Raw genomic sequence first — 13,938 nt, forward strand, 5'->3', positions numbered from 1 at the left:
CCCTTTGATCTTTTATATGTATTTTAGACTCAGATTACAAATTCCATCAAAAGAAATTAATACGATTGCCATTTTTACTGAAAATGCATTAAGTATATAATTTGGGAAAAATTTACAGATTTATGATTGCATCTTGATTCATAAACATCATTGAGAAACAGAAAGGTTAATTGCATGTGTCCAGAGAATCTAGTCTATAGATAACTCCAAAATTCATTGATGGTTGCTTCATGGCTTACTGTATGACCAATATTTACAAATATTCAAAGAGAGCTTGAAAAGAATTCTGCAATCATTTGATATGTTATTTTATATAGTTCACCAAATCAGGACCATTAATTAATTGTGGGGTTCAATTCTTCTATAGTCATATTAATTTCTTTGTCAGGGAATAGGTTAAAATTTCCCTTGTGATTACTTTTTTAAATTTTCTGTATATATTTGAAGTAATGTTTTTAATTGCATACAAGCTTAGAATTATGTTATCATCCTTTTACGAAAATGTTGTGACTCTTCAGTCTTCTTTTCCCCTTAATGCTTATTTTTGATTGATATTAAAATAGTTATACCAGCTTTCTTTTGGTATTTACCTATGTATTTTTTCCATCCTTTTACTTTCAACTTTTCAGTGTCCTTATATTTTAATTGTGTCTATGATAAACAACTGGTAGTTGGATTTTTTTTCCCCATTTTACTGATTTTTGACCTTTAATTGGAAAGGTCTTTCCCTTTACATTCTTATTCGCAAATGCACTTGGCTTCATTTCTACCCTTTTATTTTGTGCATTTCATTTGTCCCATGTTTTCTAGTTGTTTGTCATTTCTTGCCTCCCTTTTTTTTTCATTTTTTGGATTGGGTCAGACTTCTTCTGTGTTCCCCTACTCCCATTTCATTTAGTTTGCTCTGCTAGTTCAGAAGTTAGACACTTGGTTTCTAATTTTTAAAGATTATATTAGAAATGTTAACATTCTATTTTAACTTAAATTATAAAACTAATCACTGGCTTTCCACTTCTTCTAAATATTGTAAGGACTTTAAAACATAAATCCAATCATCCCTTTCTGCTTAATTTCTATTAACTAAGTACTTTAGTTCTTTCTTGACTTTTAACATCATAAATTAGATGCTAATACAGTTTATTTTGTACAGTCAACCTTCATTTAGATAGACCTCCATGTTTATCACTTTCTTTGTTCAACATTCTTCTTTTCATTTGATATCCTTGCTAGAATTAACTTTCTTTTTTCCTGAAGTACATCTTTTAGAAATAGTGAGGATCTATTGGTAATAAACTCTATTTTTGTTTGTCTGGAAACTTCTTTTTTGACTCTTGTTCTTAAAATATATTTTTGCTACATTTAGATTGTTAAATTGGCACTGAATTTCTTTCAGTGTTTTTATTCCATGGTTGTGATATCAGATGTCAGTCTGTCGTTTGTTTGCTATCTGTTGTTTCTTTTTAGATGATTTTCTCTTTATCTTTAGTGTTCAGCAGTTTGACTATGATCAGTCATGTGTTCACTTATTTTTTTTATATTGTTTGAGATTCATGGAATGAGGTTCCTGATCTGAGGAACAGTGTCTTTCACCATTTCTGAAAAACCCTAAGGTTTTATCCTGACCTATTCGTCTTTCATTATTTCTAGTCTGTCTTATGTAATTCAGATTGGATGTATGCTAGATCTTCTTCTGGTTATTTTTTCTTTTTTCATATTTTCCATTTTTATTTTTATGCTCTGTTATGAGAAGTTTCTTTACTTCTGTCTTCCAGTTCACCCATTCTCTTTTCATCTGTATCTAATTGGATAGTAAATGCATAAATTGAGTTTCTAATTATTACTGCTTTTTTTTTAAACATCTTTATTGGAGTATAATTGCTTTACATTGTTGTGTTAGTTGCTGCTGTATAACAAAGTGAATCAGCTATACGTATACATATATCCCCATATCCCCTCCCTCCTGCGTCTCCCTCCCACCCTCCCTGTATTTTTACTTTTCAGATCTATTTTTTTGTGTCATCTGGATCTATTTTGATAATTTCTTTATTATGCTTTAAATTCTTAATTTTTAAATCATATTAAACATAAATTTATATTCTGTATCTGATCACTTCAGTAGCTGCTATCTCTATAGGTTTGATCCTATAATTTGTTTCCTTCAGCTGACTTTTCATCCATAGTAGCTTATTTGCTGAGATCATATTCTTTTGATACATTAAATGTAGGCATTCTTTGATGTCTGAGTTTAGCAAATAACCCACTAGAGAAATTTTTTGTTTGCTTTTATCAGCCAGGGACCAATTTAAACTAAATTTTCAGCTTATGAATGTACAGGCCACACAGGTAATATAAATTCTGACCTGGAACCTGCATGAGTTGGGGGACTGTGGTCGGCAATTATTCAGGGGACACTTTTTTAACCATTCACCAGAGGCAAAATCAAAAGGTTTGTTTCTCCCTAATTCACCCATTAAAGTTCTCCTGTTTGCCATTTGTGCCTGATGAAACCCCAAACTATAGGCCTCCAAGGATCAGCAAATACCCTGAGATCAAATTGTGCTATAGTGTACTGTAACTTCAGTGGGTTCACTCAGCATTGCTATTGCTTATCTTCATGAAATTCCTTCACTTTTCCTAGAATTCTTTTACTTCCCCATCAGCTCAGCTTTACATTGGGTCATATTACTTTAAATATGTATGTATATCTTCAGCATGTTGGATTGTGCCACACTAATAGGCATATTAGTCAGCAGCTGGTAACCGTCAGCATCTGGTAACCATGTTGTCAAGAAACACCATAAACTAATTAAAATGTATTTTAATATAAGAATATAATATAAACTAATTAAAGTGTATTATATATAACATTATATATAATAAATGTATTATTATATAACTTTTATTAAAATAAAAGTTATTTGTAGCTTATCTTAAAAAGTTTGCAGCATTCCTGTGCAGCTTAACTTTTAAAAATATGCAATTAGTTAAGTACCCCCCCAAAACCAGCAGATATGTACGATAAGAGAGAAAATAAATGATATAGTAATGTTGGATATTAGTTAATAAAAAATGAAAATAGGAGCCACTAGTATAAAATTGAAGAAATGTATAATATGTTCCTTTTGATATCTCTGTCCAGGAAAGTGTTCAGGAGTTAAGAAAGCGAATCACAGTACTTGACTGCCAATTACGAAAATCAGAAATGGCTCGAAAAACTTTTGAGGCATCCACTGAAAAGCTTCTTCATTTTGTAGAGGTAAATTTTCCTGTTACATCACTTTATGTCCATTTTTAAGAAATGTATAGACAACTGACATACAGGTAAATGTCATGGTGTTTGATGGCTAGTGAAACATTCTCTGGGATCAAAACAGCAATGGTGACTTACAGTCAGATTTTAAATTGCTTAGATAATGAAAAGACCAGCTAACGTACAGATTAAGAGAAATAATTGAGACAGGGTAATATGATCCCAAATATATACTATGTTTTAATGAACACTTTCTTAACTTTTGATACTATGTAAACATTAGTTGATAACTACCCTATAAAGAAATGTTTCTCTGTGTATTATAATTCTGAGTAGAATTGTATGTTAATGTAATTGATTTTTTTCCCTATATAACAGAAACACCTTTTTAATCATATGGGTGGAGGGGGTTATAAATATTATTTAAGCAAGAGAAAACATTTTAAAAAACTATCTAAGTTACATTATCACCTTCGCTCTCTTGTTTGTCTCTAGGCTATTCAAGAAGTGTTTTGTGATAATTCTCTTCCTTTGTCAAATTTAAGGTAAGAAAATTTAAGTGCTTTCTGCAGAGTATGGCCACTGATTACATTCTTCATCTGGTACTTGTGCTAAAATACTGAAATCTCTTAAAGTCTTAATATAGTCAAAGCAATTTTTTCCTTTTATAAAGACTGCCACTATCAATGTAGTTCTACTTCTGGCAACGTATGCTTGCAGAAACATAGGAAAACTCCACCCTTTTCTGTGAAAGCAACAGTTCAATAAATGAAGATGATTCATTATATTTTAAGTTTCCACACAGCATTTTTGAATTTAGAAAAATATGGTAGTACATATGGTAGTACACCTTTAAACTCATTTTAATGTAATACTTTATTTCTTCAGGTGAAATCTGATGTTTTTATTGTTATCTATGCTGCTTATGATGTAAAATAATTATGTGAATACCCTGATGATTATTTTCAGTATAATGTTAAAATACTCAGCAGTCGGATTCCGCTTGTATGGGTTAGACATATCCCCAACTCCCACCACCCAAGGTTTCATTGTGACCTTGAATAATAATTCAAAAGCTTTGGTATTAAAAATGACTATTTAAAAGCCAGAGCCTTCCCTTGCAGGTTCACAGAACAAAAGTAACTTTAAAAAGCAACATTAATATATGTAACTGAATCACTTTGCTGTACACCTGAAAGTAGCACAACATTGTAAATCAACTATACATCAATTTTTTTTAAAAAAAAGCAACATTAAGCAACTTTTTGCTACATCTTGGAAAGTTAAACACTAGTAAAATTTGGTTCAGTCCTTTTAATACACTATATCATCTGTAGTGGATGTTGGCCTTGGTATTCTACACAGAATAAAGGCTCTGTATTTGAATTTGAGAATTGATGCTTTAGTTTCTCCTTGTGAATTAATACTATCATGCTTAGGAAGATGGATTATAATAAGTAATGATGGCTTTGTCATCCGTTTAAAATTGTCTCTTTTCAATTAAAAGTTTCAGCATAATGGTAAAAGTAAAACCTTGCATTTTAATTGTATCAGAATGCATTCATTTCAGGTGACATTCGCATTTTTTAAAAGTGGTATAAATGCTCTAGGCTTTTTTAGATTTAGGGATAGCAAAGGGAAGAGTTTAAGAGAGAATTTCAGGAGCAAATATACATATTGAAATTATATTTAATATTACTAGAAGTAGTAGTGAATGTCTCGTTAATAAACTTATGTTTAAGTGCTTAAGTGTTTACAAAACTAAATAAAAGGCCACATCATGTTAGCATAACACAAGCACTCACAAAATAAGCCAAACAAATGATTGAGGAGGGAGCTATCCTTCTATCCTTTCCTCCTTATGTATAAGGTAAACCTAATTTTTAAAATATGCCTATTTATTATATAATAAAGAATTGAAAACAGAAATATTATTTTGTGGGAATTATTTCTATTATGGCTATAAGAATACAATGTTCCCAGAAATGAAAAATTTTTGTACAATTTCATAACTAATAAGAATTCAGACCTAGCAAAGATAGATATTATTCATTGTGTAATAAGTTTAGCTTTATTTTATTGCTCCCATAGTGAAAGAAGAGCTATGTTAGCTTCCCAGACGTCCCTCATGCCACTGGGAAGGAGTGGACGTAACACCCCAGCAACGCTGGCACTTGAATCGAAGGAACTTGTTAAATCTGTCCGTGCCATACTTGATATGGATTGTAAGTTTTCTGCGTTTTTTCATGCTTTTAAAAATAACTTATTTAGCAAAACAAAAGAAGAAAACTTCAAGTTTGATAGTTTAATCTTGTTAAATGCATTGGTTTGCCTACAGTAAAATTGGTAGCTTATCGGTAAAAATCTTAATGCAACCAATTGTAGGGGGAGAATACTTGCTTTATTGAAAGTGCTCAAAATGGCTTCCAACAGAAGATAGCTGATTAAGACTTTTTTTTTTAATCTCTACTTCCATCTAAAGTCTCTCTCTCTCTCTCTCTCTCTCTCTCTCTCTCTTTATATATATATATATATATATATATATATATATATATATATATAAAGAGAGAGAGAGAGAGAGAGAGAGAGAGAGAGAAATAAAAGTCTGTGTTAATATATTAAAAAATCACAAAAAAATTATAAAAGAAAAAAAATCTATGTTAATCAAGTATCAAACTAGTAAGTTTTGAGTAAAGTCCTGGGTAGTAGATGACTTGACTAGGTAATAGGGCAATGTTCAAGACCCTTCCTTCAAGGTAACCTTTGACTTTAAAACAATGCTAGAGAGGATTGGAATCCATGCCTCTAATAGTATCTGCTCAATTTCTGCAATGAGTATTTTTTTGTAATTTTGTATGACCTATTACATTTTTTTAAATCAAATTATATTTTAGAAACCCTATAAAAACTCTTTTTGTAAAGAAATTCTGTATTTTTTAGGAGGGATGAAAATAGCCACTACTAATGTATTATGTGTAAGATCAGAATTTTATATATCAGACATTTTTAAGCTAGGGTGGGAACAGTGGAGGGAAACACCTGCACATAGCCCAGTGGACATTGCAATCATTAATTTTAATTACCTTGCTAGCATTAACCTTTATATTTGTCAAACATGATTATTCAAAGAAAATTTTTGAAGTTCAGCAGAACTTCTTTGGAAGAAAAGTGGAAAATTACATCTTCACTTTTTATCTGTTATAAGATTATACCCACTCCACTGCTTAAGACTAGAAAATTGTTTCTATGTTGTCTTCCTATTTAGAAATACAATTGCTGATGTTTGCATATTTCCCAGCACTTTTGTAATTATATGTGACATGTCTTTTTCAGTGTGATAATTCAGATAAGCTCAGCTCATTTTTCTTTCTCTTTTAGCAGTAGCCTTTTCTATCTGTAATGAAAAGGAGAAAATTGCTATCATGTGGTAGATAATTCAACCACAACCTCCACCTCATTTCCTTTGCCATGGCTATCCGATTATTTCAAGTTTCAATTTGAAATTTTCATTTGGGTAATTGCCTCCACTTTCTTGTTAATTTAAGTATACTCCAGGATGTTATACTATGGAATTTCCTCAGAAATGAAATTAAGATTTCTTAGGTCTTATAGGTTAAAACCAGTCACTAAGGAATATCTAGAGGACAATTCCGAACCATTTTTGGATCATGGACTCCATTGAAATCTGGTGAAAGTCCTCTTCCCAGAAATATGCAATTAAGCACATTTTTTCATGCATTTTCAGAGTGTTTATGAACTTAAGAACCCCTGATGTAAAATTACAGGGAACACGAATGCTTTCTACAGCATTGCAAACATGGCCATCCATCTCTCACAAGAATACCTCTAGCAATGGAGAAGTATATGAATCACATAGGCAGCCAAGAGTCAAGCAGCACTTTGAATCCACGTAAACAATGTGCCTCAGAATCTCTGATGTTCCCTAGAGGTCCCCCAGAGAACACCTCAATTGGTCATCCAACTTCATTAGGCAAATTACTTAACCTCTGGGCCTGTTTCCTCATATAAAAGGTAGAGATTATAATATCTGACGTGGCAGGATTGGAGGATTAAATGAGATACATGTAAAGTACCTGAAAGTATAAGATGTTCTATAAATGACTGTTACTGCTGCTTCTACCACATTACTATCTATAGTAATTAATTTAAAGAATACTTTTTCTCTATGGTAAGTATTATATAATTATTTTCTAAAGCTTTGTTTAACTTCGATACATTTGAAAATGTGATAGATGAGACCCTTTCTTAATATATAACATTTAATGCTATTATTGATTTTGAGTTAGAACGTAATCATCACAGGAAACTGTGGTTAAATGTCTGAATCAGCAGCTTATCTTTCCGTTGTTTATTGCTAACTATAAGGTAACTTAGATCTGCTCGGTTACATTACCTTCAGTGAAACAGTATGTAGACATAATAGGCATTTTCTATCAGTACTGGAACCTCTGGAGGCCCTTATGTTGATCTCCTTCAATATTTACATGGTCAGTATTGTAATGCTTTAGTGTAATCTTTATTTGAAATAACTACATGTTTTAAAGTGTAATCTTCATTTGATTGACCTCTAGAGTAACAAAATTCTGTAATGAAAGCAGGAAGAGACAGTTCTGTTTTTAAAAAATGCATATTAAAACAATATCTGAAAAAAAAATAAAATACACAATATCTGGCTGGATATCCTAATAGGGTTTTTTTAATAAAAAGAGAACTTATTGACTCCCTGGTAAGTTGGCAGAGTAAACACAGACTTCTACCTTCCTTCCCATGGAAATGATCAATGGAATATAAAAATAGGGGGGAAGTCTTCAAAAGCACTAGCAGTTACAGGCAAATCCCCAAAACTTTTCAACATAGGGCAGGTAGGACCACATAGAAGAGAAGCATGAAACTCCTCTGCTAAACAACAATAGCAATTACGGGAATAACTGGAGGGAACCCTGGCAGGAGGGCACCCCTTAATTCATTCTAGTTTGAAGGGGTAATGAATAAAGTCAAAGACAGGCTAGGGGGTAGATGGACTCTTTTTACTCTATTATTTTGGCGAGTCAGTGTCATTTGTTGAAATCCTCGGGGTCCTCGCAGTTTCTGTGTCAAGCAGAAGGCCATCTGGGGCTTGGTCCTTTAGGCAGCCTAGACACACTTTAGATGTGACACACACTGGGGCATACAAGAAATGTATGTAAAGAAATAAATGCAAAGGGAACCGGGCACAGCAGCTTCTGTACCACAGTCCACATTGCTCTGCACAGCCGCCTCTGGTCCTGGCTCATGACTCACTCCCCTCATACTGCTGCATTGCCCTTATACTTGCAATGCAATGCACATGGGACAGCCTCCAGCCTGAGCTTTAGAGCATACCTTCATCAGCAACTTGGTTGAGTGTCAGGGCAGCCAGGGATCCACATATTCTTGCAAAGGTCAAAAACCAATTCTGAGTCGAGAGCTCTCTACATTCAAGGCTTGTATAAAGAGAAACATGTAACACACACACACACAGTTCATTCAAGCTCTTATAAACAAATAGATATATATGTATACATAGAAATATATGATTATGAACAAGTCCACTTTCAAGAAAATAGGAGATAGCTGTCAAGATTCAGAATAGACTTCAGGATCAAGATGGCAGGGTGATCTCATGCCATTCTGTTCCTACACTTAGAAATGACGTTTAAAATTGTGTGTGTGTTCAAAAGATAAAAACCGAGAAAGGAACGCTTCCCTGCACCAAAAACAGAGGGTAAAACTATAATAATAACTGGGGTCTTCAGCTTCTGAGATACACAGGATTGACATGAGCAGCTGGAGCAATGGTTCAAACACCCACGAGGGCCCAAATGATGCCAGAGTGAAGGAAGCAAGGAACAGGAACCTTCCAGAATAAAATACACTTTCTTTTCTCAACTTACTCACATATAAGGCATTAAACAAACAAATAAAAAAATCCCTTCAGTTTAGGAGCCATCTGGGCCTGCCGCCAATTAAATTTGAAAGTAAGTGTTCTCATCCACTATAGGTGGGAATATAACTTGACACAACATTCGTGGGTATCAGTTTTGCAGTAAATATCAAGAGCTTTTAAAATGTCTATTTGAAAAGGTTTTTTGAAAGTTAAAAGAAACTTTTAATGGTCAAATATTTTAACCTGATAATCCTACCTGTTAGTATTTTTGCAAAGAAAATAATCAGTGATGTGCTTAAAAATGTATATACAAGTATTTTCATTGTGACATTTCTTATAAAAGCAGAAGTATGGATGTTCAACTGTTACATATTGGTTGAATAATTATATAGCTTTTACTCAACCCATTGAAAATAAGGATGAACTTTTCCCCTACCAAGCAACAACCATCCAATTACACATATTTGTCTACATAAGACTCCTGTCTCAATTTAGATATTCCTGTCTGAAATCAATATTTTAACTTTTAAAATTAGAATGTCAGTAATAGCTGCTTTTTGTCTTTACATTCTGATGCTAATTAGAAGTTATTTAGGCAGATGGGAAAAGGCTCTTTGAGAAAAAGGGGAAATGCAGTACTGCAATATTTAAAGGCCTTCACAATTTTTCTTTTGGATCCAAAGCTCACACTTGATATAGCATCTTCTCATTGTACTTATTCAAGGTCTCAGATGCTCATCTTTGCTTTCCTTATTTCCTTCAAAGCATATTTTTATTAACCAACATGAAGTTATCAAAGGAAAAGCCTTGTATATATATATATATATATATATATATATATATATATATATATATATATAATGTGTATACGTGTGTATAGCAATGTGTGTGTGTGTGTGTGTGTGTGTATATATATATATATATATATATATATATATATATATATATATCTTTGAAAGTCAGCTATACTATTTAGAATGGGCATTATGGTATTTACTTCCCATAAAGTAATCATATTATTTATATATCTTTCTTCTCCTAGAGTTGAGGAAAATGTTTCACGCATAGGGAATAGGTTATGTGATCTGATACCATTTGAGGGACAGTTTCACCTGTTTTTTAAGACAGACCTATTCTCTAGTGACTTGGTTATTCAGAGCCAGATAATAACTACTGTAAATATTTGTGGTGTCTTACCATTCAAGGAAAATGGCAAACTCACATATTCTCTTATATTGTTGCAAATTGAAAGTAGGTTACTGCTATAATGTTCCATTAAGAAAATATATCAAATTTAATCTTGGGTGGTTTCTGGAAAATAAACTATACTTGAGTTATTCAATTTTGTTTTAAGTGGGCAAATTATTATTAGCCTCAAGAAAAATAAGTAATTTCTTTCCTGGTACAATTTTATTTCCAAAAAACAAAGTGAGGGAAAAATATATCACTTAAGAAAAGGTAATCATTTAGATTCACTTAGATTCATTACTTCATTCTTTCATGAATTATTTATTGAGTATCTACAATGCGCCGGACCCTGACGTAGACCCCTTGATAGCAGCATAAACAAAATCCTTGCTATCAAGCTGCTTAAGTAAATTGTAAGGGCAGAGATGGACAAACAAGTTAGCAAATAAGTACATGACAATTCCAGACAGTGATGACTGTTAGGCATATAATAAGCCAGATGATGTGTAAGGGAATGTGAGTAAGTGGGGATGCTACTCCTCCTTTTTTGAAGAGGCGACATTTGAACCAAGATCCAGCCAGGAAGAAACCTATATGGAAAGAGTTTTTTAGGCCAGCTATAAAAGCCTTGAGATAGGAGCAATCTTGACATATTTGAGGGACAGAAAAAAAGCCTGGGTATCTGATACATATGAGCAAGCAGCAGAGTAGCAGGAGGTAAGGGTGGAGAGTTAGAAAGGAGCCAGATCATATAGGGCTTTGAACACCATAGGAAGGAGTTTGGATTGTATTTTGAGTATTATAGAAGCCATTAATGGTTTTAAGCAGAAGGAATAACGTGATCGATCTGGTCTACATTTTAAAAGATCATTCAGGCAGCTTTTTGAAACTGGACTGTAGGAGTAGCGAAGAGTGAAGAAAGCAGGAAGACTAGTTGGCTATTACCTGATTTACATAGGAGATGGTTGTAGCGTGGGCTAGGTTTGGAGTAGCAAGGAACAATGTTCATTTTTAAAAAGAGAAGTTGGTCAGCACGTATAATTTTTGGAACACTTGAAATTCAGTATTAATGTTTAAACTTTATATTCATTGCATATCGGGTCAAGGAGTAACCAAAAGTCCACAAGCACAAAGCAATTGCCTGTCATCGTCTTGGATCTTAGACCACCTCATGTTTCCCTACTGCCCCTTCTGCACATTAATGAAGTACTGGGTATTTGCTTTTTTCATTAAACAAGTTACTGAGAATTGAAGTGTTGAAATGATTTAATAATACCAAATCTGTAGTAACCATCTGCTATTCTCTATTGGTACATAGGAAGCAAACATAATACAGTTTGTCAATCATAAAAATCAGGAAGCCACCATGTTTCCAGTATTTAGTATACACAAACAGATATCCAGGGTGAGTCAATCCCAGAGCTACCACATCGTGTGTGTTTTTATAGAAGATCATGTACAGGACAGTATTTCAGATATATACTTTAATCACATATACTGCCAGCAGCCGTAAGGTATGAAGGCATGACTAGACAAGCAAGACCTAATTTCTCACACAAAGCAGGAATATAGTTGTCAAGGGGAATGCAGAATGCACAATATCTAGGATTAAATCAAGTAAAAGGCTGTATACCTTAGTACTAACATGGTGAACAGACTATAACATAAAAGGATTTCCAACACAAAAGCAGAAAAAATACAAGGAATGCTTCAGAAATTACAGAGGCATAGATGGTAAAGTGTAGTGAATTAGCTCTCTTCCAAACAATGAAACTAATTCCTTGCACAGTTAGAACTCGCTGTAATAATAGGATGTCTAAAGTATAGTTCATGTTTCTATCCATAACTGGACAAGCAAAATGTAAATGGTGGCAGAAAGAAATTTTTTCCCTCAGGGCCTGAAAATGTCCTCATTCAAACTGAATGCGTTCTTTTAGGTTAATGGAATAGGTGTTCTCCAGAGTTCATATGAGGACAAAGTATTAGACAAAGTATTAACTCATCTTAGGAAAGACAGCAGCAGTAGCAGTTGTGTACAGCTACAGCTTTAATGGTTATTTAATATGATAAAATAGTTCAATTTAGATCCAGAAGTTCCTGCCTTCAACAATAGAATATTAATAGTGCTATTACAGATAATATATTTTAAAATAATAATACCAAATATATAGAAGATTTTTTAAATTTTATGAGTTTTACAGTTTAAAAGTACCATTTTACATCAATATGTTCTCACACAACCCTGTGAGGTAGGCATTATTATGTCTAATTTAAAAGATTTGAAAAGATTAAGACTCAGAGAACTTAATTTACTTAAGTCACATGCCTGGAAAGGACAATGCCAGGACCCTAACCTAGGCCTTCTAATATTAAGTCCTATAAGTCTCACAGGGGTATAGTTAAGTCATTATATCGCAATTAATTGGCAGAATTTTTTTTTCTTGGGAGCATCTAAAATGGCAGGATGCCTTATATTCATTGTTATCTTAGATATGATAAAATATGGTAACCTCTCGGAGTCTTGGTTTCCTGTCTCTAAACTGGGGATACAATCTTCATAAGATTGTTTCAAGGATTAAATGAACTAGTATGAAAGCACTTTGTAAAATATAAAGTGCTATGTAAAGATAAGATTATGTTTTAGGTCTTCCCTGGTGGCGCAGTGGTTGAGAGTCCGCCTGCCGATGCAGGGGACATGGGTTCGTGCCCCGGTCCGGGAAGATCCCACATGCTGCGGAGTGGTGGGGCCCGTGAACCATGGCCGCTGAGCCTGCGCGTCCGGAGCCTGCGCTCCACAATGGGAGAGGCCACAACAGTGAGAGGCCCGCGTACCGCAAAAACAAAAACAAACAAACAAAAAAGATGTTTTAGAGTTCATTTATTATTTTAATTAGAATCATTGACTAATTTTCTTGACTTACAAATATTCAGAATAAAGCAACAGATTACATTGGTTCAGGAAGCTTTAATAATTTTCAGTTAGGTATAGATGGATACCTGACTCAGTGATATAGTTGTTTTCTCAGGAAGTCAGATTGGGAGAGTATCTTTTTTTTTATTAGAAACCTCTGTATTGTTTGATTTTTTTCTTTGTTTTTTTTAGAATGAGCATTTGTTACTTCTAAAATTTAAAGCATCCTTAACTAAAATAAATTTTTAAACACCATGGAAACCTCACAGTAAAAAATAAAAGCTCTCTGGGCTTCCCTGGTGGTGCAATGATTAAGAATCCGCCTGCCAATGCAGGGGATGCAGGTTCGAGCCCTGGTCTGGGAAGATCCCACATGCCACAGAACAACTAAGCCCGTGCGCCACAACTGCTGAGCCTGCGCTCTAGAGCCTGCGCACCTAGCTCCGGTGCTCTCCAACAGGGGAGGCCACCGCAGTGAGAGGCCCATGCACCGCAGCAAAGAGTAGCCCCCACTCACCTCAACTAGAGAAACGCCCAAGTGCAGCATCAAAGACCCAGTACAGCCCAGAATAAAATAAATTAAATTAATTAGTTAAAGTAAATAAATAAATAAAAGCTCTTTGGAATCATTTACAAAACATTGTATAAAGAGGGAATAATAAA

General features: G+C 33.7%; 1 protein-coding gene across 2 annotated transcripts in view; it reads left to right on the top strand.

Moving 5' to 3' along the window:
- STXBP4 (syntaxin binding protein 4) overlaps nt 1-13,938 on the top strand; it is a 171,649-nt gene that overhangs the window by 96,376 nt on the left and 61,335 nt on the right. For both annotated transcript variants that reach the window (XM_081220206.1, XM_081220207.1), the window contains 3 exons: nt 3,140-3,256; nt 3,746-3,795; nt 5,342-5,475. In XM_081220206.1, the coding sequence (XP_081076332.1) occupies nt 3,140-3,256; nt 3,746-3,795; nt 5,342-5,475 (301 nt within the window). The remainder of the gene's footprint in view (nt 1-3,139; nt 3,257-3,745; nt 3,796-5,341; nt 5,476-13,938) is intronic.

The sequence above is a fragment of the Mesoplodon bidens genome (genome assembly GCF_964165515.1).
Source record: "Mesoplodon bidens genome assembly, chromosome: 19".
Taxonomy (NCBI): domain Eukaryota; kingdom Metazoa; phylum Chordata; class Mammalia; order Artiodactyla; family Ziphiidae; genus Mesoplodon; species Mesoplodon bidens.